We start from the raw sequence: 25,831 nt of genomic DNA, 5'->3' as shown, positions 1-25,831 counted from the left end.
AGCTTTTTTTCCATTTTTTTTTTTTTTTTAAATCTGTTTTAGTAGCAATCTTTCATATGAAAGAGCTTGCCTTTTGTTGTGATCATTTTTTGAATGAGTTATCTTCATTAACTAAATTCTGGTTAAAATAGTAGGGTATTTATAAAGAAAATGTGCATACACAAAAAATTAGGCAACAGAGGAACTGCTGAAAATGGGCACACTTATGTAAAGTGATGGCTTGTTCACACGCATGCTTCAGGAACTGGCTGAAATGCATGGTAATGAATGATTGTTTAATTATGTGTTTTAATGTGCTTTAAGTGGTTTGTGCTTTTACTAAGATTACCAATTGTTCTGCTAGTGAATTAATAAGGTACCACAGATTTGGCAAATAACTAAGGCGAAGGACTAGTTTTTGAATGAGGCAGGCAATAAAATGTAGGTAAATGAGTGAAAGAGAAAAGTAGAGTATCCGTTTGGATGGTCGACCATGTTATGGTCGACAGTCATTAGGTCGACCACTATTGGTTGACATTGACATGTGCGACATGGACACATGGTCGACACATGAAAAGGTCGACATGAGTTTTAAAAAAAAATACTTTTTTTTGAACCTTTTCATACTTAACGATCCACGTGGACTACTAATGGGAACGGTAATCTGTGCCGAGCGCAGCTGCGAGGGTACGCGGTACACTAATTGGGGTTCCCCATCACTTTACGCAGAAAACGACACCAAAAAAAGTAATGTCGACCTTTGCATGTGTCAACCTGTCATGTGTCTACCATTTCCATGTGTCGACCATGCCAATGTCAACCAATAGTGGTCGACCTAATGACTGTCGACCATGACATGGTCGACCATTCATAACGGAACCAGTTTTAGGATAGGGGCAGGGAATTAAATGGATAATATTCCTTAGGTAAAAAAGCTAGTTCTGTCTTAAATATCTTTCTGCAGCGGGGTACACTGGTATTCCACAGGGAATAACATCGGGGTGTAGAGTTGAATCTTGATCCGAGGCACCAACAGGCTAAAAACTTTGACTGTTCCCAGGATGCACCGCACCGCCTCCTCTATATAACCCCTGCTCTGTGCACAGGAGCTCAGTTTTAAAGTTGGTGCCTGCAGTGCAGGTCACTAACAGAGGGGGCTGCCTTATGCAGCACTGAAGACTTTGAAGAAATGAAGAAAGCTTTTACTGTGCTACTGAGCCGCAGCACTTCTAAGTCTGGGAGACATGCCGTGCTGTGGCTCCGTCACCTCCCCTTTGCGGCGCTGTTGACTCCCGCGGCCTGTCGTCCGCCCTTCCTGATATTTCATCGTAACCGGGCAGTTCTCTGTACTCGCCCTGGTTATCTGCCTAAGGTGGTGTCATCTTTCCACCTTAACCAAGAGATTGTGGTTCTCGCCTTTATCTCTGGTGGTTTGTCTTCCAAAGAAAGGTCTTTGGATGTGGTATGGGCTCTCTGTATATATTTGGAGAGGACTGCCTCCATTCAGAGGTCTGATTCCCTCTTCGTACTGTTTGGTTTTCACAAACGTGGGTGGCCTGCAAACGAGCAAACTTTGGATTAGAATGGTGATTGCACAAGCTTATGCGCTGGCTAGTCTCCCAACTCCTGCTGCTATCAAGGCCCATTCTACTCTGTCTGTTGGTACCTTCTTGGGTGGCTCGCGGTGGCGCGTCCGCAGACCAATTGTGCAAGGCGGCTACGTGGTCCTCTGTGAACACGTTCATCAGGTTCTATGCCTTTGATAATTCCGCCTCCCAGGATGCCTCCTTTGGATGCCGGTTCTTGTGCCCGCTACAGTGCGTCCCCTCCCATGAGGAACTGCTTTAGGACATTTCCGATGTTATTGCCTGTGGAATACTAGTGTACCCCGCTGCAGAAAAGGAGATTTGTTAGACTCACCATTGTTAAATCTCTTTCTGCGAGGTACACTGGATTCCACAGGGCGCCCACCCTGACGTACTTAGCATCTTTGGGTTTGTATGGCATTACCCGCTGGTCCCTTCTCCTGTCGTGAGAACGTGGTTCTATATGACTTACATCTACCATCTCTTTACTTGCTACTGCATTGGACTGGTTAACAAAACTGAGCTTCTGTACACGGAGGAGGGGTTATATAGAAGAGGCGGTGCGAGCATCCTGGGAACAGTTAAAGCTTTTAGCCTGTTGGTGCCTCGGCTCAAGATCCAACGCTATACCCCGATGTTATTCCCTGTGGAATACAGTGTATCTCGCCGAAAGAGATTTAACAATGGTAAGTCTACCATAAATATCTCCTTATCCATTTAGCTGCATCTGCTGAAAAAAAATTCATGTTATAACGATGTAATAACTGTTGGTATGAACTCTGGCTCCTCCCAGCAGTATCACCAGTTTTCGACATGCACAGGAGTGGGTAAAGGGGGAGGAAGGGAGAGGTAGGGTGAAGAAGATAGAAAAAGAGTTAGAAAAGATAGCAACTCCAGGCTTACAGCTAGTGTGTGTATGTGTTATTCATGTGTTTCCCAACATCCCTAAGAGCAATTGTACTAATGTAAATACTTTAAAAGCACAAGTAACTGAAATCTTAGAATCCTTTAAATAAAATAACTATCCTGAGGATGTTCTCGATCAAGCTCTAGATTATTCCCTCTCCCATAACAGACAAGATATTTTAGACATTAATCGTAGTAGTGCAAGGACAAAAAAGAAACGTGCAAGGACAGATAACCCTAAATTGGCTTTTGCCTTCAAGTACAATGTGGCAGCTAAAAAGATCACCAATATTATGAATAAAAATGATCAAATCTTGTTAACAGATGCTATACTCAAAAGTAATTTAGTACTCTCTCTAAGACCTACAATAGTCTTTAAGAAGGAAAATAATGTGTAACTATCTTGCACCTAACTTCAAGAGCAATGCATCTATTAAAAGGGAGTCCAGAACGTTAACAGGTCCCCCTGTAAAAGGGTTCTTCAGATGCAATCACACACAATATACTACATGTAAGTTTGTATCTAACAAAGTGAAGACTGTTACTTCATATGTCTCCAAAAGAGAATTCACCATTGAAAGTTGTATTAGCTATACCACCACTCCACTCACTATGTTGTCTATGTGCTTGTTTGCCCGTGTGGGCTCCAATATATTTGACGTACTATACGTCCTTTAAAAACTAGATTTTTGGAGCACAAGCAGAATATAAGCAACACTTTTATGAAGTATTGCATTTCTAAACATTTCTGTGATCTCACAATAGTGACACCACGGGGATGATACTGACAGGGTTAGAATCTATCCCTGTTACCAGTTGGGGTGAGGACAGATATAGGACTTTATGCAGGCAAGAAGCAGCCTGGATTTTAAAGATGCAGTCCCTTAACCCACAAAGTCTTACTGACAATACAGATCTTGAATTCATAAAAATAGTTTTTCTCTGACGTCCTAGTGGATGCTGGGAACTCCGTAAGGACCATGGGGAATAGCGGCTCCGCAGGAGACTGGGCACAAAAAGTAAAAGCTTTAGACTAGCTGGTGTGCACTGGCTCCTCCCCCTATGACCCTCCTCCAAGCCTCAGTTAGATTTTTGTGCCCGAACGAGAAGGGTGCAAGCTAGGTGGCTCTCCTGAGCTGCTTAGAAGTAAAAGTTTAAATAGGTTTTTTATTTTCAGTGAGTCCTGCTGGCAACAGGCTCACTGCATCGTGGGACTAAGGGGAGAAGAAGCGAACTCACCTGACTGCAGAGTGGATTGGGCTTCTTGGCTACTGGACATTAGCTCCAGAGGGACGATCACAGGTTCAGCCTGGATGGGTCCCGGAGCCGCGCCGCCGGCCCCCTTACAGAGCCAGAAGAGCGAAGAGGTCCGGAGAAAGCGGCGGCAGAAGATGTTCCTGTCTTCAAATAAGGTAGCGCACAGCACTGCAGCTGTGCGCCATTGCTCTCAGCACACTTCACACTCCGGTCACTGAGGGTGCAGGGCGCTGGGGGGGAGCGCCCTGAGACGCAATAAAAACGATATAAAAACCTTATATGGCTAAAAAAAATGCATCACATATAGCTCCTGGGCTATATGGATGCATTTATCCCCTGCCAGTTTCCTGAAAAAAGCGGGAGAAAAGGACGCCGTGAAGGGGGCGGAGCCTTTCTCCTCAGCACACAAGCGCCATTTTCTTTCACAGCGCCGCTGGAAGGACGGCTCCCTGACTCTCCCCTGCAGCCCTGCACTACAGAAACAGGGTAAAACAGAGAGGGGGGCACTATTGGCAGCTAATATATAAATACAGCAGCTATAACAGGGAGTAACACTTATATAAGGTTATCCCTGTATATATATAGCGCTCTGGTGTGTGCTGGCAAACTCTCCCTCTGTCTCCCCAAAGGGCTAGTGGGGTCCTGTCCTCTATCAGAGCATTCCCTGTGTGTGTGCTGGGTGTCGGTACGATTGTGTCGACACGTATGAGGAGGAAAATGATGTGGAAGCAGAGCAATTGCCTGTGTTAGTGATGTCACCCCCTAGGGAGTCGACACCTGACTGGATGGTAGTAATTAAAGAATTACGTGACAATGTCAGCACTTTGCAAAAAACTGTTGACGACATGAGACAGCCGACAAATCAATTAGTGCCTGTTCAGGCGTCTCAGACACCGTCAGGGGCGCTAAAACGGCCGTTACCTCAGATGGTCGACACAGACCCTGACACGGATACTGAATCCAGTGTCGACGGTGACGAGACAAACGTAATGTCCAGTAGGGCCACACGTTACATGATCACGGCAATGAAGGAGGCATTGAACATTTCTGACACTACAAGTACCACAAAAAAGGGTATTATGTGGGGTGTGAAAAAACTACCAGTGGTTTTTCCTGAGTCAGATGAATTAAATGAGGTGTGTGATAAAGCGTGTGTTTCCCCCGATAAAAAACTGTTGATTTCTAATAAATTATTGGCACTATACCCTTTCCCGCCAGAGGTTAGGGCACGTTGGGAAACACCCCCTAGGGTAGATAAGGCGCTCACACGCTTATCAAAACAAGTGGCGTTACCGTCTCCTGATACGGCCGCTCTCAAGGAACCAGCTGATAGAAGGCTGGAAAATATCTTAAAAGGTATATACACACATACCGGTGTTATACTGCGACCAGCGATCGCCTCAGCCTGGATGTGCAGCGCTGGAGTGGCTTGGTCGGATTCCCTGACTGAAAATATTGATACCCTGGATAGGGACAGTATATTATTAACTATAGAGCATTTAAAGGATGCATTACTATATATGCGAGATGCACAGAGGGATATTTGCACCCTGGCATCTAGAGTAAGTGCGATGTCCATTTCTGCCAGAAGAACGTTATGGACGCGACAGTGGTCAGGTGATGCGGATTCCAAACGACATATGGAAGTATTGCCGTATAAAGGGGAGGAGTTATTTGGGGTCGGTCTATCGGACCTGGTGGCCACAGCAACGGCTGGAAAATCCACCTTTTTACCCCAGGTCACCTCTCAGCAGAAAAAGACACCGTCTTTTCAAACCTAGTCCTTTCGTCCCTATAAGGGCAAGAGGGAAAAAGCCCGCTCGTTCCTGCCCCGGGGCAGAGGAAGGGGAAAAAGACTGCACCATGCAGCCTCTTCCCAGGAGCAGAAGCCCTCCGCCGCTTCTGCCAAGTCCTCAGCATGACGCTGGGGCTCTGCAAGCAGACTCGGGCACGGTGGGGGGCCGTCTCAAGAATTTCAGCGCGCAGTGGGCTCACTCGCAAGTGGACCCCTGGATCCTGCAGGTAGTATCACAGGGGTACAAATTGGAATTCGAGACGTCTCCCCCTCGTCGGTTCCTGAAGTCTGCTCTACCAACGTCTCCCTCCGACAGGGAGGCAGTATTGGAAGCTATTCACAAGCTGTATTCCCAGCAGGTGATAATCAAGGTACCCCTCCTACAACAGGGAAAGGGGTATTATTCCACGCTGTTTGTGGTACCGAAGCCGGACGGCTCGGTGAGACCAATTTTAAATCTAAAATCTTTAAACACTTACATAAAAAGGTTCAAATTCAAGATGGAGTCACTCAGAGCAGTGATAGCGAACCTGGAAGAAGGGGACTATATGGTATCTCTAGACAACAAGGATGCTTATCTCCATGTCCCAATCTACCCTTCTCACCAAGGGTACCTCAGGTTTGTGATACAAAACTGTCATTATCAGTTTCAGACGCTGCCGTTTGGATTGTCCACGGCACCACGGGTCTTTACCAAGGTAATGGCCGAAATGATGATTCTTCTTCGAAGAAAAGGCGTATTAATTATCCCTTACTTGGACGATCTCCTGATAAGGGCAAGGTCCAGGGAACAGTTAGAGGTCGGAGTAGCACTATCTCAGGTAGTGCTACGTCAGCACGGGTGGATTCTAAATATCCCAAAATCACAGCTGATTCCAACAACACGTCTACTGTTCCTAGGGATGATTCTGGACACAGTCCAGAAAAAGGTGTTTCTCCCGGAGGAGAAGGCCATGGAGTTATCCGAGCTAGTCAGGAACCTCCTAAAACCAGGACAAGTGTCAGTGCATCAGTGCACGAGAGTCCTAGGAAAAATGGTGGCTTCTTACGAAGCGATTCCATTCGGAAGATTCCATGCAAGAACTTTTCAGTGGGATCTGCTGGACAAATGGTCCGGATCGCATCTTCAGATGCATCAGCGGATAACCCTATCTCCAAGGACAAGGGTATCTCTCCTGTGGTGGTTACAGAAGGCTCATCTTCTAGAGGGCCGCAGATTCGGCATTCAGGATTGGATGCTGGTAACCACGGATGCCAGCCTGAGAGGCTGGGGAGCAGTCACACAGGGAAGAAATTTCCAGGGCTTGTGGTCAAGCATGGAAACGTCTCTTCACATAAATATCCTAGAGCTAAGGGCCATTTACAATGCCCTAAGTCAAGCAAGGCCTCTGCTTCAGGGTCAACCGGTATTGATCCAGTCGGACAACATCACGGCTGTCGCCCACGTAAACAGACAGGGCGGCACAAGAAGCAGGAGGGCAATGGCAGGGAGTGGACAACTGGGAAGCAGACTTCCTCAGCAGACACGACCTCCACCCGGGGGAGTGGGGACTTCATCCAGAAGTCTTCCAAGTGATTGTAAACCGTTGGGAAAAACCAAAGGTGGACATGATGGCGTCCCGTCTCAACAAGAAACTGGACAGATATTGCGCCAGGTCAAGGGACCCTCAGGCAATAGCGGTGGACGCTCTGGTAACTCCGTGGGTGTTCCAGTCGGTATATGTGTTCCCTCCTCTTCCTCTCATACCAAAAGTACTGAGAATCATAAGAAGGAGAGGAGTAAGAACGATACTCGTGGCTCCGGATTGGCCAAGAAGAACTTGGTACCCGGAGCTGCAAGAGATGCTCACGGAGGACCCGTGGCCTCTACCTCTAAGGAAGGACCTGCTCCAGCAGGGACCTTGTCTGTTCCAAGACTTACCGCGGCTGCGTTTGACGGCATGGCGGTTGAACACCGGATCCTGAAGGAAAAAGGCATTCCAGATGAAGTCATCCCTACCCTGATCAAGGCCAGGAAGGATGTAACTGCAAAACATTATCATCGCATTTGGCGAAAATATGTTGCGTGGTGTGAGGCCAAGAAGGCCCCTACGGAGGAATTTCAACTGGGTTGTTTCCTACATTTCCTGCAAGCAGGATTGTCTATGGGCCTAAAATTAGGATCCATTAAGGTTCAAATTTCGGCCCTGTCGATCTTCTTCCAGAAAGAACTGGCTTCAGTGCCTGAAGTTCAGACGTTTGTCAAAGGGGTACTGCATATACAGCCTCCTTTTGTGCCTCCAGTGGCACCTTGGGATCTCAATGTAGTTTTAGGGTTCCTAAAATCACATTGGTTTGAACCACTTGCCACAGTGGATTTGAAATATCTCACATGGAAAGTGGTAATGCTGTTGGCCCTGGCTTCAGCCAGGCGCGTATCAGAATTGGCGGCTTTATCCTATAAAAGCCCTTACCTGATATTTCATTCGGATAGGGCGGAATTGAGGACTCGTCCTCAATTTCTCCCTAAGGTGGTTTCAGCGTTTCACATGAATCAACCTATTGTGGTACCTGTGGCTACTAGGGACTTGGAGGACTCCAAGTTGCTGGACGTAGTCAGGGCCCTGAAAATATATGTTTCCAGGACGGCTGGAGTCAGAAAATCTGACTCGCTGTTTATACTGTATGCACCCAACAAGCTGGGTGCTCCTGCTTCTAAGCAGACGATTGCTCGTTGGATTTGTAGTACAATTCAACTTGCACATTCTGTGGCAGGCCTGCCACAGCCAAAATCTGTAAAAGGCCATTCCACAAGGAAGGTGGGCTCATCTTGGGCGGCTGCCCGAGGGGTCTCGGCTTTACAACTTTGCCGAGCAGCTACTTGGTCAGGGGCAAACACGTTTGCTAAATTCTACAAATTTGATACCCTGGCTGAGGAGGACCTGGAGTTCTCTCATTCGGTGCTGCAGAGTCATCCGCACTCTCCCGCCCGTTTGGGAGCTTTGGTATAATCCCCATGGTCCTTACGGAGTTCCCAGCATCCACTAGGACGTCAGAGAAAATAAGAATTTACTTACCGATAATTCTATTTCTCATAGTCCGTAGTGGATGCTGGGCGCCCATCCCAAGTGCGGATTGCCTGCATTACTTGTATATAGTTATTGTTACAAACAAATCGGGTTGTTTATTGTTGGAAGCCATCTTTTCAGAGGCTCCTACGGTTATCATACTGTTAACTGGGTTCAGATCACGAGTTGTACGGTGTGATTGGTGTGGCTGGTATGAGTCTTACCCGGGATTCAAGATCCTTCCTTATTATGTACTCGTCCGGGCACAGTATCTTAACTGAGGCTTGGAGGAGGGTCATAGGGGGAGGAGCCAGTGCACACCAGCTAGTCTAAAGCTTTTACTTTTTGTGCCCAGTCTCCTGCGGAGCCGCTATTCCCCATGGTCCTTACGGAGTTCCCAGCATCCACTACGGACTATGAGAAATAGAATTATCGGTAAGTAAATTCTTATTTTTTTGCTTCTGTTTTTTTTTAGCTCTGTATATTATTATTATTTTTCTTATCTTCACCTTACTTCTGTATCGTGTTGTCTCTAAATATATTATGCTCAGCCTCTTACCTACATTATCTGGTAAACAGCATGTATAAATTATTTATTGTAGATTCATTATTAGCGTTGCTATAAGAGTGATCAGTAATTGGGAATACAGGTTGAGTATCCCATATCCAAATATTCCGAAATACGGACTTTTTTGAGTGAGAGTGAGATAGTGAAAACTTTGTTTTCTGATGGCTCAATGTACACAAACTTTGTTTAATACACAAAGCTATTAAAAATATTGTATTAAATGACCTTCAGGCTGTGTGTATAAGGTGTTTATGAAACATAAATGAATTGTGTGAATGTACACACTTTGTTTAATGCACAAAGTTATAAAAAATATTGGCTAAAATGGCCTTCAGGCTGTGTGTATAAGGTGTATATGTAACATAAATGCATTCTGTGCTTAGATATAGGTCCCATCACCATGATATCTCATTATGGTATGCAATTATTCCAAAATACGGAAAAATCCCATATCCAAAATACCTCTGGTCCCAAGCATTTTGGATAAGGGAGACTCAACCTGTATTGCATTCTCCCATACACACTGGGCGATTTTGAGCTCAAAGTAGCTCACTTTTGGCATTTTGAGCTAATTTGATCTCAAACTTGTCCTGTGTGTATGGGCTAGTGATGAGCGCTGATGCGCACTCCCGCATCATTGCTAGCCGCCGCCGATGTTTTACCAGCCGAGTGAAGCACTTTCCGCAGTCTCCTACTGTGGAACGTGTTTCACCCCCAGTGAACATCGCTGGCACAGGGAAAATAGCTCAGTGTGTACAGCGATCACAAAATACTCGTTATATCGCGTTTTTACGTGCTACAGGTATTTTGAGACCCCGTTTTACAAAATGAGCGTGTCCTCCAGGACCCACTGTGCTACAATTGAAGTCAGCTCAGCATCTGTGTGACTTGGGGCGTCGGGGGTGGGGGAGAGTTTGCAGGTGTGACCCGGAGGGCGGCAGCAGAAGCAGAGCTGTACTGGGAGGGCAGGCCAAGCTCTAAGGCGATCGTCGCGGTCTGCATAACCAGATATACTGTATAACTCCCGCCGCTGCCATGGACTGTTGCCCACTGCTGCCGCTGTCCGCAGCTGCTGCCTCCCAGCACATGATGATCCGTGTCTCCTGTGATTGATGCTATTATAACAGATATGGGAAGGTCTGTACCTTTGCATACTGTAGCTGCCAGCTCCCCCTGCCTGCACAATCGGTGTGTATGTGTCAGTGTGCCCCAGGTCTCAGTACAATGTGAATGTGTGTGTCAGTGTGCCCCTGGTCCCTGTAAAATGTGTGTATATGTGTGCCTATGATCCCTGTACAGTGTGTGTGCCAGTGTGCTCCTGATCCCTGTACAATATCCCTGTCACCCCTGCCTCACCAGTCACGACTATCTCTCCGTCACCCCTGCCTCGCCAGTCACCCACTTTCTCCCCATCACCCCTGCCTACCCAGCCACCCACTATCTCCCCGTCATCCCTGCCTCACCAGTCACCCACTATCTCCCCATCATTCCTGCCTCCCCAGTCGCCCACTATCTCCCTGTCACCCATGCCTCCCAGTCACCCACTATTTCTCCTGCTTCCCCAGTCACCCGTGTCTCCCCAGTCACCTACTATCTCCCGTTACCCCTGCCTCACCAGTCACCCACACCATACCCCAACATACTCCCTCCTGGTGCTCCACACAGCACCCCATTGTACATACACTCCTATACCCCCACATACTCCCTCCCTGTGCCATACACAGCACATCCTGGTTCATACACTCCTGTAGTCCCTCATATTGCCTCCTTGCGCCCAACACAGCTGATGGCATATGGGGAGCTCAAATGCATAAATTGCGATGGGACCCAGAAAAAGTGAAGTAGGACCCCAATTTATTAAAGTGAGGGTTCCCTTGGGACCCACTTTTTTTTTCCGATGAGCGTGATCACTGGTGTACGCACTGAGCTATTTTCCTGCCAGCGATGTCCACGATCATCGCTGTGCATAAACGCTGGGCAAAAATTGGGCACAGTGTGTATGTACCTTTTTAGTTGTATATCTGAGTATTTTAGACATTCACGGGGTTAATGTAAAATAATGCTCTTGATCAGATGAATGCCTATAATTAGAGGCTTAAATAGAGCATTGCTATTTACCATATGTATTGAGAACCTGTCTGTGTATATATGTTTTATGAATTTGTTAATTTATTTATTTTTTAGTCTTTTGATATAGCTAATTCACTATGTATTCCATGTGCAGAAAATGTTATTCTAAATTGTGGGACAAAAGATAAAGCATGTACCCTAAAACCTTCTTGAATTGTTTTATAGCAGGGGTTCTCCACTTCAGTTCTCAAGTACCACCAACAGGCCATGTTTTGTGGATTAATCATGTTTGCATAGTGCGTACCCAGTCTTAGTTGGATGGTTTGCGGAAAATTAGTCTGATGTATGGGCAGCTTTACACATCAATAGTAATAGTAATAATAATAGTAATCCAAGCTTAAAAAAAAGTTATGTTACTTCTAGAAAACAATTTATTATGCTCGCTCTTATTTTTTGTGAACACTTAAGAAACAGATTGGTTGATATAGTAACACCATTTAAAAAAAATAGCTTTTATGTTTTCTCTCTCATGCAGTTCTCATTAGCATTGATTATTTTGTATTTTTTCATCATACAGTGCATGTATATAAGCACATGTCATTCACACCAGGAACCTCTGAATGAGGGACACTGCTCTCTGTGATGCGCTAGGTGAGTTGCTATTTGAAATGTACCACGTACCAAACAGCATTAACAAATTAAGTGCAGCATAATTAGACCCTGTCATTTTTTTTTTTTTCTTGGAAGTCCTATTTATTTTAAGATGCCATATATGCTTGTATGGGAACTGGTCCTGTTCTCTCTCCATTACTTGCCAATGTATTTTTGGTTGTTTAAATAATAATTTTAGCACTGTTGTAAGGAATCACATTGCTTTGCAGAGCTGGATAGTGGGGAAAACCATTGCTAGAAGGTTGCTGTAGACAAGTCTGGTGTATGACGTTTTTGTTTGTATCTAGGTTTAAAAAAGTGTGTCTTGAGATGGCGATGTGCTTGACCTACATTATCTATGGCTAAAACAAATATTTTGGTGTAGAAAGAGGCAGCTACATCTTTAAAGCACAGGATAGTCACAGGAGAGAGTAGTAGTTGTTTAAGTGAACAGGAGAAGGACAATACATAAGCGTTGCTTGTATTTATGTGGATTTAGGTGCAGCGGTGCAAGCATGAGGTAAGGTTTAGCTAAAGGAAAGGAGGTTGAGGTGGGAGAGGGTAAAGGCCAAGTTAGGGAAACTTGAAATGGAACATATACTGTAGGTTGTAAAAGTCAGCATAGTGTGTATCACAGTGGGTGGGAAAAGTCTAATGGGAGAAACCAAATGGAAAAAGTAAGTGAAGCAAGATATTTAGCAACTGGACCTGTACACAATGTATGATGGAATAGATGGATGCATAGTGTGGACCAGAGGTAGAAGAGGAGAGGGAGCATTTTGGAGGTGTGACTCTGAAGGGGCAGCATGTAGAAAATAGAATGCATACCTTATATCTCCTTGTCAGTCTCCATATCTGGAAGTATCCCTTCTGGGGGAGGACTGCAGGTGATATATTGGCGGAGAAGTCAGATTCTTATGTCATGGAGGTTGAGGGATTTTGATATAAATTGGTAATGGTTGCATGTCAGCTGAAAGCAGATCTTAATTTCCTTGGTGCACAGGAATAGTGGAGAAGGGCTGGACTGTTTGGAAGTGGGTTGGAAGAGGCGTGTGAGCAGATATTGGGGATGAAAGGAGTGAGTGGCAGGGCTGTGAAGGTCAGTAAACCAAACTTTCGACATACTGTAGCTGACTCCCCTATTTTACTAATGGAGGAGAGGTTTTGCTTACTGACTATGGAGCTTCTTCATCTTGGCCTTATAGTCCAGAACCCTGCCAATTGTTCGGAGTGGGTCCAGCAGCCAAGCAGAGATAACAGCAGCAGTGTCAGTTGTTCTCAGCGAGTCCAGTTAAGGAGTCTCTTTACTAAGCCTTGAATGGAGATAAAGTGGCCAGAGATAAAGTACCAGCCAACCAGCTCATAACTGTCAAACACAGCCTGTGACATGGCAGTTAGAAGCTGATTGGCTGGTTCTTTATCACCGTGAAGTGTGTCCCTTTTCAAGGCTTGGTAAATAGACCCCTGAGTCTGAGCTAAATAGACATTAGACCCTTGAAGCAGCTCTCTGGTGTGATGACAGCCCTTAGCACTAGTTTTGTTTCCTAATACTTTTTCAGAAATTGTCAGTGCTTTAAATATTTGTGAGCATAAGATAAAATGGGTAGGTAGGGCATCAAGCTGAATTAATGTATAACTAATACTATATGATAGTCATGAAGTGTAGTTGAATGAGATTTTAAAAACTAGCTAAATAAATAAAAACATACCTGTTGTAATGCATAATAAGATACAGAATAGAAAAAAGTACAGTAAGCCAGTCTTTGCTTTTATGATGAGTAAAGATTTCAAAATTTTCCTTGTATGGATCTCTCCATTGCAGTAGCATTTATATTATGCTGAATTATTTCACTGTAGGAAAGATCATAGCATCATGAGAACCACTATGAATAGTAATGAACACTTTAGATGATGATTATAATAATAATAATATTGGTTGGGATTGACATGCTGGTGTTCGGGATACCGGCGGTCAGAATACCGACTGCAGCAGCCCAATGTTTCAGAATATTCTACACACCTCTATTGGATGTAGGGAAAAACGTCCAATGTGGATGGACCCGATGTGCCATGCTGTTGCGGAACAGCACATCATGTCCATCATGAATTCCTTCCGTCATTGTGTTTGTATTTGTAATGATAGATGCTGTGGTTTTTTTTGTGATGGTTATAATGGTTTACTTCATTTTTTTTTTAAATGTTTACTTGTGTTAATAAGAATATAATATTTTATGTTCCTTTGATTTAAATTAGGCATAGAGCAGGGCTCGATAAATCCCAGGGGCTAGATCCCCGTGGCCCCTAGATTTTGCTGCTTTGCTAGCAGGTTATGCAGGGAGGGAGGAAGCAGATCCTCTTCAGCACCAGCGGAGATACATGGGCATGACTGTATTTGCTGAGTGTCTGTCCTGGCCTGCGCTGTCTGCTGTACCTTTCCATTCCAGCATGTGCTGTCTCTAAACTGCATCTTTGGAGGGGGTAGTGATGTGGCCACAAGGTGGGTGGGGTGGGGGGGTGGGGGGGGGGGGGGGTGGGGGGCTTTTCTGCCCGGGTTGTGGTTGCAGATAGGTGATTTGCCTTGGGGTACCCACATGGTTATTTGGTGGTTTGTTGTCTGTAGGAAGGGGTGGGGTTATGGTTAGCTGCTCATTAATATGGGGAGGGGGGATATGGCTGGGTGTTTGCCTGGGGGTAGCTGCACAGCGGTGTGTCTGTTGAGGGCTGGATGGCATGGAGGGATCCCCTCAGTTGTGTGTTTGTGGAGGTTGGTATGCCTGCGGGTGGGGGGGAAGACTTCCCTGATCTTTGGCTGCATATTTCTGGACTTCGGCACACCTCCTCTTTGGATACCCACCAACTCTTTTGTACTGATCATTATGTAAACATGTAACCGTTTTACAAAGTCATTGTATTATTTTTCAGGTGACATACAGCATGTTTGGTGCTTCAAGAAAGAAGTTCGTAGAAGGGGTCGACAGTGACTACCATGATGAGAATATGTATTATAGCCAGTCCTCGATGTTTCCACATCGGTCGGAGAAAGATGTAAGTCTCTACAACCAAATTATTTTGTTACTAACCTGTGCATATATTAAACCCTTTTTATTCTCTATCAGCAAATAGAAAAGTACAATTTAGGGGTATAGCAATACAGTCAGATCTGTAGCTACACAAGTATTTTCCTGTCACTGCACCATAAGCCCTATTTTCCTCCCTCCTACACTACAGACCACTAAGACACCTCCCGTATTTTTAGGACTGTGACTTAATGGAATCTACTACAGGGAAAGAAGCTGGTATGAGCCCATTTGACATGATTGCGCCTGGGGTGGCAATAAAGCAATTCACAGTTTGCCAACTGGTTTGTCACAGAGGGCCTGTTCCTCCCTCCAAACATGTCTACATGTAAGAGAGCTTGTTGGACACACTTTAAGCTTAGACCGTCATTTCACGTATTATATTTACTGTAGTTTGGTATTACACAGCCTTAGATCTATATTCATTTGAACATAAGTTTTACTTGCTTTTTAAATGTTTAGATAGGACCTAATAAATTGGAGCCCAAATGTTGGGGCGTAAGTGTATTAGATATGTACACATTTCTTTCATTATTTCCCTTTTATGTTTTTATTCAGATGCTGGCGTCTCCATCACCATCCGCATCGGGTCAGCTTTCCCAATTTGGGGCTAGTTTATACGGGCAACAAAGTAAGAGTTGCATTCTTTCATATGCTTATTGCCTTTCCAGGTGAATTACACCAGTAGGGGTTTATACTTTCTCAAATTCTCTTATTTAGACTTTTGAAACTATTAGTTACTATTGGTCAGTAATGTGCTGAGCATTATCAGATAAGCATATTGCACATGTGTTTATGCGTGCTGTTGTATGTATGTTTTTGCAGGTGCACTAGGCCTTCCAATGAGGGGGATGAGCAACAATACTCCTCAGTTAAACCGCAGCTTATCACAAGGCACTCAGTTACCAAATCATGTAACACCGACAACAGGGGTACCAACAATGTCACTTCATACGCCACCATCTCCAAGCAGGTACTGGGGAAAATAGTTTTATCCACTTTGTAAATGTAATTTTGCTGTGCCAAAGATGACATTTTGAGAGCTTTGTAGTAGACAAGATTTATTTAAGTGGAAATGCTGGTGATGTTGTGTAATAATCTGAATAGTAAATGAAGAACAATGATTAGGGTGTCATCCTGTGCATGTATTTAATACTATAAGCACTAAGATTTTGGGCTACATTGTGACCGAAACATATAACTTTAAATATCACAGCATGGGCTCTCGATAATCTGGCTGTGGTTTTTCAGGGGTATCTTGCCGATGAATCCCAGGAACATGATGAACCACTCCCAGGTTGGACAGGGCATTGGAATTCCCAGCAGAACGAACAATATGAGTAGTTCAGGGTTAGGCAGTCCAAACAGAAGCTCACCCAGCATAATATGTATGCCAAAGCAACCTCCATCCCGGCAGCCTTTTACTGTGAACAGGTAAGTAGCTTTGTTGCTTCTTTATAAATCTATAGTACCCATATACGGAGTTCATCTCATTTGCTCTATAAGCTTTGCTGATGGAAAAGCACGTGTTTCTACACATTAGAAGTTATCGGGAGCACTTGGATAGGCCAGGTTTATGATATATGGTAACTGTCTATTATCGTCTGTGTACCATGCCTAAAATTTTAGAATATATTTGACATTAACTTTTATTTAGAATGAGCTGATGTGTTACATATCCATGCATTCTGAGGAGATGATAATTCAAAGAAATTCTGCACAATGTTTTTCATAATACAATGCTCCAGATGGGTATGCGTTTAACATACTGCCCATCGGGATCCCAGTGGGCGCAATACCAGCGCTAAAATCCCTGTGCTGAAATCCCGACAGGGGTACAATGCCGCCACTGGAATACCAACGAGGTAGGTGATTCTTTTTATGTGGGTGTCCATGACACCCATAGAGGGAGAATAGAACCTGTGGCGAGCAAAGTGAGCCACCGTGCGTGCAGTGTGGCAAGCGCAGCGAGCCCTCAAAGGGGCCACAATGCGCTCGCCATGCTGCCGGCATTTTGGCAGACAGGATGCCGCTGTCCCTTACCCCGGGATAGTAGTGGGTAGACATTTGATTAATTGCTAAAATGCTATGGAGAACATGCTTGTTTAATGTGTATCAATTGCGAAGAGTGCTCTTAGCCATACAGGCTATTAGTTAAATTATATACATATCCTAAAAACCTTCCTCTTGACTATAATAAGTAAATGTTGCTATATGATTACGGAACATGATTATTTACAGCTAACAACTTAATGTACATAAGCCAGCACTAACAGCCCAGCCACCTTGAGTTGACCATAACCTTGGCAGAAATACAAGAGGCCATTAATGAATTTACAACTGGTAAAGCAGCAAGCCTGGATTGATTACCGGTTGTTTAAATCAGTGGGACACCATTACAGACTCCATGTTTGAATCTCTGTATTTTTATTGAACTATGATTATAAAAGTCTGGCCAAATGTACAACTTCATTTGTGGTAATGGACTGGCTTCACGCTTTGGAAGTCCACTTCTGTTGGTAGGATGGATTTGTTAAAATTCAGGCTGAGCATGATGTGATGGGAGACAGTGATTGTACCTTTAAATGCCACAAAAGTTTTCGATTCCATTTAGTAAAATTTCTTTATGTTAACATCTGATTAAATTTGTCTTTTGTCCCAATCTTATTAGGTAGCTGAAAGATACAGGCCTCAAACATCGCAAACATTGCATTTTGTCTCCGTCATTCTCCCTACAGTGGGGCAACGACCAGGGGTGTCCACATTCCCATTGGCATTTTCTATAGATCTAGCAATAAGAAATTAAATGAATATTTGATTATTTAATTGACATTATTTCCAGTGGTTGTAAAACTTGGAATATATGCTGCTATAATATATTGTTATTTTCAGGTAATCCTAGGCAATTGCTGAGGACTATCCAAAATATTATACGGTCTTTTAGTGCATCCTGTTGGTTTCTTTAGAACTGTCAGAAATGTACTACACTTGTATTGAGTGCTGCACAAAAATGACATGTAACTCATCATAACAAATATACCTTGGAAATGGTGATGGATTTCAGGTTTTGGCTACAGTTTTTACCAAGTCTCCTTGCAGATTTTGGATGTTAATGTCTATACCCTGTTGAAGGTGACTTCTTTTGTCATTGGTCTATCCCAGTGTTTCCCAAACCTGGTCCTTATGGCCCACTCTCACAGTCCACGTATTGAGGATATCCATGCATGAGCACATCTGACTTAAGGTGCATACACACTGAGCTTTTTTCCTGTGCCAGCAATGTTCACGGGGGGTGAAGCACTTTCCATTGTAGGAGACTGTGGAAAGTGCTTCACTTGGCTTTTCAAACAGCCCGTCCGTCGGCGGCTGGCGATGATGCAGGAGCGCACAGGACAAGTTTGAGCTCAGAGTAGCTCAAAATGCCAAAAGGGAGCTACTTTGACCTCAAAATTGCCCAGTGTGTATGGGCCTTAAGTATATTACCTCGTTCAACTGAAGCAGTGCTAACCCTAATGTCTGGATTGTGAGGGAGCCATGAGGACCAGATTAGGGAAACACTGGCCTAGTTTGTATTCGGTGCCTCTTATTGTACTTTCCTAACATAATTCAGTCTGCTGTCATGTAAAATGTGTTAATGGCTATAAAAATATTAAAACGGTATCTTCTCTGTACACACAGCATGTCTGGGTTTGGTATGAATAGAAATCAAGCATTTGGGTTGAACAATTCCTTATCGAGTAACATTTTTAATGGAACAGGTAAGAATTTCTCTTACATTTTGATTAACTGATCTATGACAGTTCCATGGTTGTTTTTATTCTTTAATAAGAATTTTGGAATCTTATTATATACATTAAATGTCAGTGACTTTAAAAGAAGCCAGAAATAGATTCTTCTCAGATTAAATGTGTCATTTGTTTTAGATGGCAACTGATTTAATTATAGCCATAACTTCCCTGGATTGAAAGTGAAATACTAGATAAAAATCAATCAGTCCCTCATGAATATCATTTAATTGCATCATTATTTAGTAAAGAAGTTGACAATTTTATATGTCCAGACAAGTTTACTGCTGATATATCCAAGCTCTAGAGTCCATATTGCTATAGGGAAGACATTGATTTTCGTGTGCTGCAAACTGCAGTGCAGAACATAACTTTTAAAGCAGGAAAACAAATTTACCTTGTATATTGCAGTGGTAATTGTGGGCTGCACTTACTCCACCCTGTCAATCCTGCCACCTGACCACATATTTCTATTTAATAATATGGTCATTGGAGATGATCTTTATAACCACAAAACTGCATCTACAGATTATGATCGTTAATCTGATTTTTTTTTTTTTTTACTTTTTTGATTTTATTGATTTTAAACAATTTGCACAAAATATAACATATACATCATTATCTGTAGATCACACGATACAGATACAGTATATTGTAATGCAAATCGACATTCACATACATGTCAAGGGAAATGTAGATAGGAAATATCTTATAGGATGTCCTACTCATATAGACAAATGGAGTGAGCATAATTTCTCTGACGTCGTAAGTGGATGCTGGGACTCCGTAAGGACCATGGGGAATAGCGGCTCCGCAGGAGACTGGGCACAACTAAAGAAAGCTTTAGGACTACCTGGTGTGCACTGGCTCCTCCCACTATGACCCTCCTCCAGACCTCAGTTAGAATCTTGTGCCCGGCTGAGCTGGATGCACACTAGGGGCTCTCCTGAGCTCCTAGAAAGAAAGTATATTTTAGGTTTTTTATTTTACAGTGAGATCTGCTGGCAACAGACTCACTGCAGCGAGGGACTAAGGGGAGAAGAAGCGAACCTACCTGACTGGAGATAGCTTGGGCTTCTTAGGTTACTGGACACCATTAGCTCCAGAGGGATCGAACACAGGACCCGACCTCGATCGTTCGGTCCCGGAGCCGCGCCGCCGTCCCCCTTACAGAGCCAGAAGCAAGAAGTGGTCCGGAAAATCGGCGGCAGAAGACCTCGGTCTTCAACAAGGTAGCGCACAGCACTGCAGCTGTGCGCCATTGCTCCTCATGCACACCTCACACTCCGGTCACTGATGGGTGCAGGGCGCTGGGGGGAGGCGCCCTGAGCAGCAATATAAACACCTTGGCTGGCAAATCATCACAATATATAGTCCCAGGGCTATATATGTGATAAATTACCCCTACCAGAATTCCAGAAAAAAGCGGGAGAAAAGTCAGCCGAAAAAGGGGCGGGGCTAACTCCCTCAGCACACTGGCGCCATTTTTTCTTCACAGTGCAGCTGGAAGACAGCTCCCCAGGCTCTCCCCTGTAGTTTTCAGGCTCAAAGGGTTAAAAAGAGAGGGGGGGGCACTAAATTTAGGCGCAATATGTGTATACAAGCAGCTATTGGGGGAAAAATCACTCAGTTATAGTGTTAATCCCTGCATTATATAGCGCTCTGGTGTGTGCTGGCATACTCTCTCTCTGTCTCCCCAAAGGACTTTGTGGGGTCCTGTCCTCAGTCAGAGCATTCCCTGTGTGTGTGCGGTGTGTCGGTACGGCTGTGTCGACATGTTGGATGAGGAAGGTTACGTGGAGGCGGAGCAGAGGCCGATAAATGGGATGTCGCCCCCTGTGGGGCCGACATCAGAGTGGATGGATAGGTGGAAGGTATTAACCGACAATGTCAACTCCTTACATAAAAGGCTGGATGACGTAACAGCTGTTGGACAGCCGGCTTCTCAGCCCGCGCCTGCCCAGGCGTCTCAAAGGAACATCCGTTGCATGATCTCGGCAATGAAAAATGTGTTACACATTTCTGACATGAACCCAAGTACCACATAAAAGGGGTTTTATGTTTGGGGAGAAAAAGCAGCCAGTGTTTTGTTCCCCCATCAGATGAGTGAATGAAGTGTGTAAAGAAGCGTGGGTTCCCCCAATAAGAAACTGGTAATTTCTAAAAAGTTACTGATGGCGTACCCTTTCCCGCCAGAGGATAGGTCACGTTGGGAGATATCCCCTAGGGTGGATAAGGCGCTCACACGTTTGTCAAAAAAGGTGGCACTGCCGTCTTAGGATACGGCCACTTTGAAGGAGCCTGCTGATAAAAACAGGAGGCTATCCTGAAGTCTGTATATACACACTCAGGTACTATACTGAGACCTGCAATTGCCTCAGCATGAATAGTGCTGCTGCAGCGTGGTCTGATACCCTGTCAATATTAATACCCTAGACAGAGATAATATTTTGCTAACATAGAGCATATTAAAGACGTTGTCTTATATATGAGGGATGCACAGAGGGATATTTGCCGTCTGGCATCCAGAATTAATGCAATGTCCATTCTGACAGGAGGGTATTAGAGACCCGGCAGTGGACAGGTGATGCTGACTTTAAAAGGCACATGGAGATTCTGCCTTATAAGGGTGAGGAATTGTTTGGGGATGGTCTCTGGGACCTCGTATCCACAGCAACAGCTGGGAAGAAAAATTTTTACCTCAGGTTTCCTCACAGCCTAAGAAAGCACCGTTTTTCAGGTACAGTCCTTTCGGCTTCAGAAAAGCAAGCGGGTCAAAGGCGCTTCCTTTCTGCACAGAGACAAGGGAAGAAGGAAAAAGCTGCACCAGACAGCCAGTTCCCAGGATCAAAAATCTTCACCAGACAGCCAGTTCCCAGGATCAAAAATCTTCCCCCGCTTCCTCTGAGTCCACCGCATGACGCTGGGGCTCCACAGGTGGAGACAGGTGCGGTGGGGGCGCGTCTCGGGAACTTCAGGAACCAGTGGGCTTGCCCACAGGTGGATCCCTAGGTTCTGCAAGTAGTATCACAGGGATACAAGCTGGAGTTCGAGGCGACTCCCCCTCGCCGTTACCTCACATCAGCCTTGCCTGCTGCCCTCGGAGAAAGGGAGGTAGTACTGGCGGCAATTCACAAGCTGTACTTCCAGCAGGTGAAATCAAGGTACCCCTCCTTCAACAAGGCCGGGGTTACTATTCCAAAATGTTTGTGGTACCGAAACCAGACGGTTCGGTGAGACCCATTCTAAAATTTAAATCCTTGAACACTTATATACGAAGGTTCAAGTTCAAAATGGAATCGCTCAGGGCGATTATTGCAAGCCTGGAGAATTTCATGGTATCACTGGACATCAAGGATGCTTACCTGCATGTCCCTATTTACCCTCCTCACCAGGAGTACCTCAAAATTGTGGTACAGGTTTGTCATTACCAATTCCAGATGTTGCCGTTGGTCTGTCCCCGGCACCGAGGGTGTTTACCAAGGTAATGGCCGAAATAATTATCCCGTACTTGGACGATCTCCTTATAAAGGCGAGGTCCAGGGAGCAGTTGTTCGTCGGAGTAGCACTATCTCGGGAAGTGCTACAACAGCACGGCTGGATTCTGAATATCCAAAGTCGCAGCTGGTTCCTACGACGCGTCTACTGTTCCTGGGTATGGTTCTGGACACAGAACAAGAAAAAAGGGTTTCTCCCGGAGGAGAAGTCCAAGGAGTTGTCGTCTCTAGACAGAGACCTCCTAATACAAATACAGGTGTCTGTGCATCAATGCACGCGAGCCCTGGGAAAGATGGTAGCTTCTTACGAAGAAATTCCATTCGGCAGGTTCCATGCAAGGATCTTCCAGTGGGATCTGTTGGACAAGTGGTCCGGGTCGCATCTTCAGATGCATCGGCGGATAACCCTGTCTCCAAGGGCCAGGGTGTCGCTGTTGTGGTGGCTGCAGAGTGCTCATCTTCTAGAGGGCCGCAGATTCGGCATACAGGACTGGGTCCTGGTGACCACGGATGCCAGCCTTCGAGGCTGGGGGGCAGTCACACAGGGAAGAAACTTCCAAGGACTATGGACAAGTCAGGAGACTTCCCTACACATAAATATTCTGGAACTAAGGGCCATTTACAATGCCCTAAGTCAGGCTAGACCCCTGCTTCAACACCGGCCGGTGCAGATCCAGTCAGACAACATCACGGCGGTCGCTCATGTAAACCGACAGGGCGGCACAAGAAGCAGGATGGCGATGGCAGAAGCCACAAGGATTCTCCGATGGGCGGAAAATCATGTGTTAGCACTGTCAGCAGTGTTCATTCCCGGAGTGGACAACTGGGAAGCAGACTTTCTCAGCAGACACGACCTCCACCCGGGAGAGTGGGGACTTCATCCAGAAGTCTTCCAAATGATTGTACACCGTTGGGAAAGGCCACAGGTGGACATGATGGCGTCCCGGCTCAACAAAAAGCTAAAAAGATATTGCGCCAGGTCAAGGGACCCTCAGGCGATAGCTGTGTACGCTCTGGTAACACCGTGGGTGTACCAGTCGGTGTATGTGTTCCCTTCTCTGCCTCTCATACCCAGGGTAATGAGAATAATAAGAAGGAGAGGAGTAAGAACTATACTCATTGTTCCGTATTGGCCAAGAAGAGCTTGGTACCCAGAACTCCAAGAAATGATCTCAGAGGACCCATGGCCTCTGCCGCTCAGACAGGACCTGCTGCAGCATGGGGCCTGTCTGTTCCAAGACGTACCGCGGCTGCGTTTGACGGCATGGCGGTTGAACGCCGGATCCTGAAGGAAAAGGGCATTCCGGAGGAAGTTATCCCTACGCTAATTAAAGCTAGGAAAGAAGTGAGCGCAAAACCATTATCACCGCATAGGGCGGAAATATGTTGCGTGCTGTGAGGCCAGGAAGGCCCCAACGGAGGAATTTCAGCTAGGTCGATTTCTGCACTTCCTACAGTCAGGGGTGACTATGGGCCTAAAATTGGGTTCCATTAAGGTCCAGATTTCGGCTCTATCGGTTTTCTTCCAAAATAGAACTGGCTTCACTGCCTGAAGTTCAGACTTTTGTTAAGGGAGTGCTGCACAGTCAGCCCCCGTTTGTGCCTCAAGTGGCACCGTGGGATCTCAACGTGGTGTTGGATTTCCTGAAGTCGCATTGGGTTGAGCCACTTAAATCCGTGGAGCTACAATACCTCACGTGGAAAGTGGTCATGCTGTTGGCCTTGGTGTCGGCCAGGCGTGTATCAGAATTGGCGGCTTTATCATGCAAAAGCCCTTATCTGATTTTTTTATATGGATTGGGCGGAATTGAGGACTCGTTCCCAATTCCTTCCTAAGGTGGTATCAGTGTTTCATGTGAACCAACCTATTGTGGTGCCTGCGGCTACTTGGGACTTGGAGGATTCCAAGTTACTGGACGTAGTCAGGGCCCTGAAAAATATATGTTTCCAGGACGGCTGGAGTCAGGAAAACTGACTCGCTATTTATCCTATATGCACCCAACAAGCTGGGTGCTCCTGCTTCTAAGCAGACTATTGCTCGCTGGATCTGTAGCACGATTCAACTTGCACATTCTGCGGCGGGACTGCCGCACCCTAAATCTGTAAAAGCCCATTCCACGAGGAAAGGGGCTCTTCTTGGGCGGCTGCCCGAGGGGTCTCGGCTTTACAACTTTGCCGAGCTGTTACTTGGTCGGGTTCAAACACTTTTGCAAGAGTCTACAAGTTTGATACCCTGGCTGAGGAGGACCTTGAGTTTGCTCATTCGGTGCTGCAGAGTCATCCGCACTCTCCCGCCCGTTTGGGAGCTTTGGTATAATCCCAATGGTCCTTACGGAGTCCCAGCATCCACTTAGGACGTCAGAGAAAATAAGATTTTACTCACCGGTAAATCTATTTCTCGTAGTCCGTAGTGGATGCTGGGCGCCCATCCCAAGTGCGGATTGTCTGCAATACTTGTATATAGTTATTGCCTAACTAAAGGGTTATTGTTGAGCCATCTGTTGAGAGGCTCAGTTATATTTCATACTGTTAACTGGGTATAGTATCACGAGTTATATGGTGTGATTGGTGTGGCTGGTATGAGTCTTACCCGGGATTCAAAATCCTTCCTTATTGTGTCAGCTCTTCCGGGCACAGTATCCTAACTGAGGTCTGGAGGAGGGTCATAGTGGGAGGAGCCAGTGCACACCAGGTAGTCCTAAAGCTTTCTTTAGTTGTGCCCAGTCTCCTGCGGAGCCGCTATTCCCCATGGTCCTTACGGAGTCCCAGCATCCACTACGGACTACGAGAAATAGATTTACCGGTGAGTAAAATCTTATTTTAAATATGGCAAAGGTATTGAAAACTGGTATGAGAACCCAACATCACTGCCCATTAAAGGTGGTTAATACAAATAATCTAGGACTCTGCCAGTAGAGCAGTACCCCTGCGCAATCTAGATAAGCACCTTCTATCCCATTTGTTATTATACTTTGATATAGAGTCTCATGTTTTAAATAGATGCCAAATTTCATGCTTGGCGAGGTCATTGACTAGAGCTCTCCATTTAAAAGTATCAGGAGGATCGATCGGTTGCAAACCAGGACCTAGCCACTATAACTTTAGCCATGGTGGTAAGGCATAAAATGTATCGCTAATGTACCAGGAGTGCCTTTCCTAATAATCAACGCCAAACAAACAGAGTCTAGGATTTAATGAAGGAAGAGAATAGGGTGTGGACACAATATCATCCTTTGTTTTGGACCAAAAGGGAAACACTCTGCATTCCCACAACAGATGACTAAATCTGTAAGTCCACCGTGTGACATTTCGGCAATCGACATTGAGCAGCTTGTTGTAGAGTGAGTGGACTACGGTACATCCTGTGTTGGACTTATAAAGAAAAACTCCTACTGGTATCTAACACACGGATTGGTATACTTAATAGAACCCAGAATTTGCAGCCAATGCTTATTTGAAATAGAGCCTACAGTATGGCAGCCTCCCATTTAAGTTTAAGGAGAGCCAGTAGGCCCGGGATAAGTCTGGCATTAAGATTAGCATAGGCCAAGGATATTTGGCCCCTAGAGCCCGACCAATGACTTAACTGTGGAAGATGATAAAGTGGAGGGGT

General features: G+C 45.2%; 1 protein-coding gene across 6 annotated transcripts in view; it reads left to right on the top strand.

The window, feature by feature from the left end:
* CNOT2 (CCR4-NOT transcription complex subunit 2) overlaps positions 1-25,831 on the top strand; it is a 234,323-nt gene that overhangs the window by 100,335 nt on the left and 108,157 nt on the right. For 3 of the 6 annotated variants that reach the window (XM_063927472.1, XM_063927471.1, XM_063927473.1), the window contains 6 exons: positions 11,786-11,859; positions 14,782-14,904; positions 15,495-15,567; positions 15,762-15,909; positions 16,188-16,370; positions 18,615-18,694. In XM_063927472.1, the coding sequence (XP_063783542.1) occupies positions 14,794-14,904; positions 15,495-15,567; positions 15,762-15,909; positions 16,188-16,370; positions 18,615-18,694 (595 nt within the window). In that variant the 5' untranslated portion in view covers positions 11,786-11,859; positions 14,782-14,793. The remainder of the gene's footprint in view (positions 1-11,785; positions 11,860-14,781; positions 14,905-15,494; positions 15,568-15,761; positions 15,910-16,187; positions 16,371-18,614; positions 18,695-25,831) is intronic. The other 3 variants (XM_063927475.1, XM_063927474.1, XM_063927476.1) reach the window with 1 other exon arrangement.

Source organism: Pseudophryne corroboree, chromosome 6 (assembly GCF_028390025.1).
Source record: "Pseudophryne corroboree isolate aPseCor3 chromosome 6, aPseCor3.hap2, whole genome shotgun sequence".
Taxonomy (NCBI): domain Eukaryota; kingdom Metazoa; phylum Chordata; class Amphibia; order Anura; family Myobatrachidae; genus Pseudophryne; species Pseudophryne corroboree.
The sequence above is the reverse complement of the archived record's forward strand: the minus strand, read 5'-3'. Positions and strand labels throughout refer to the sequence as shown.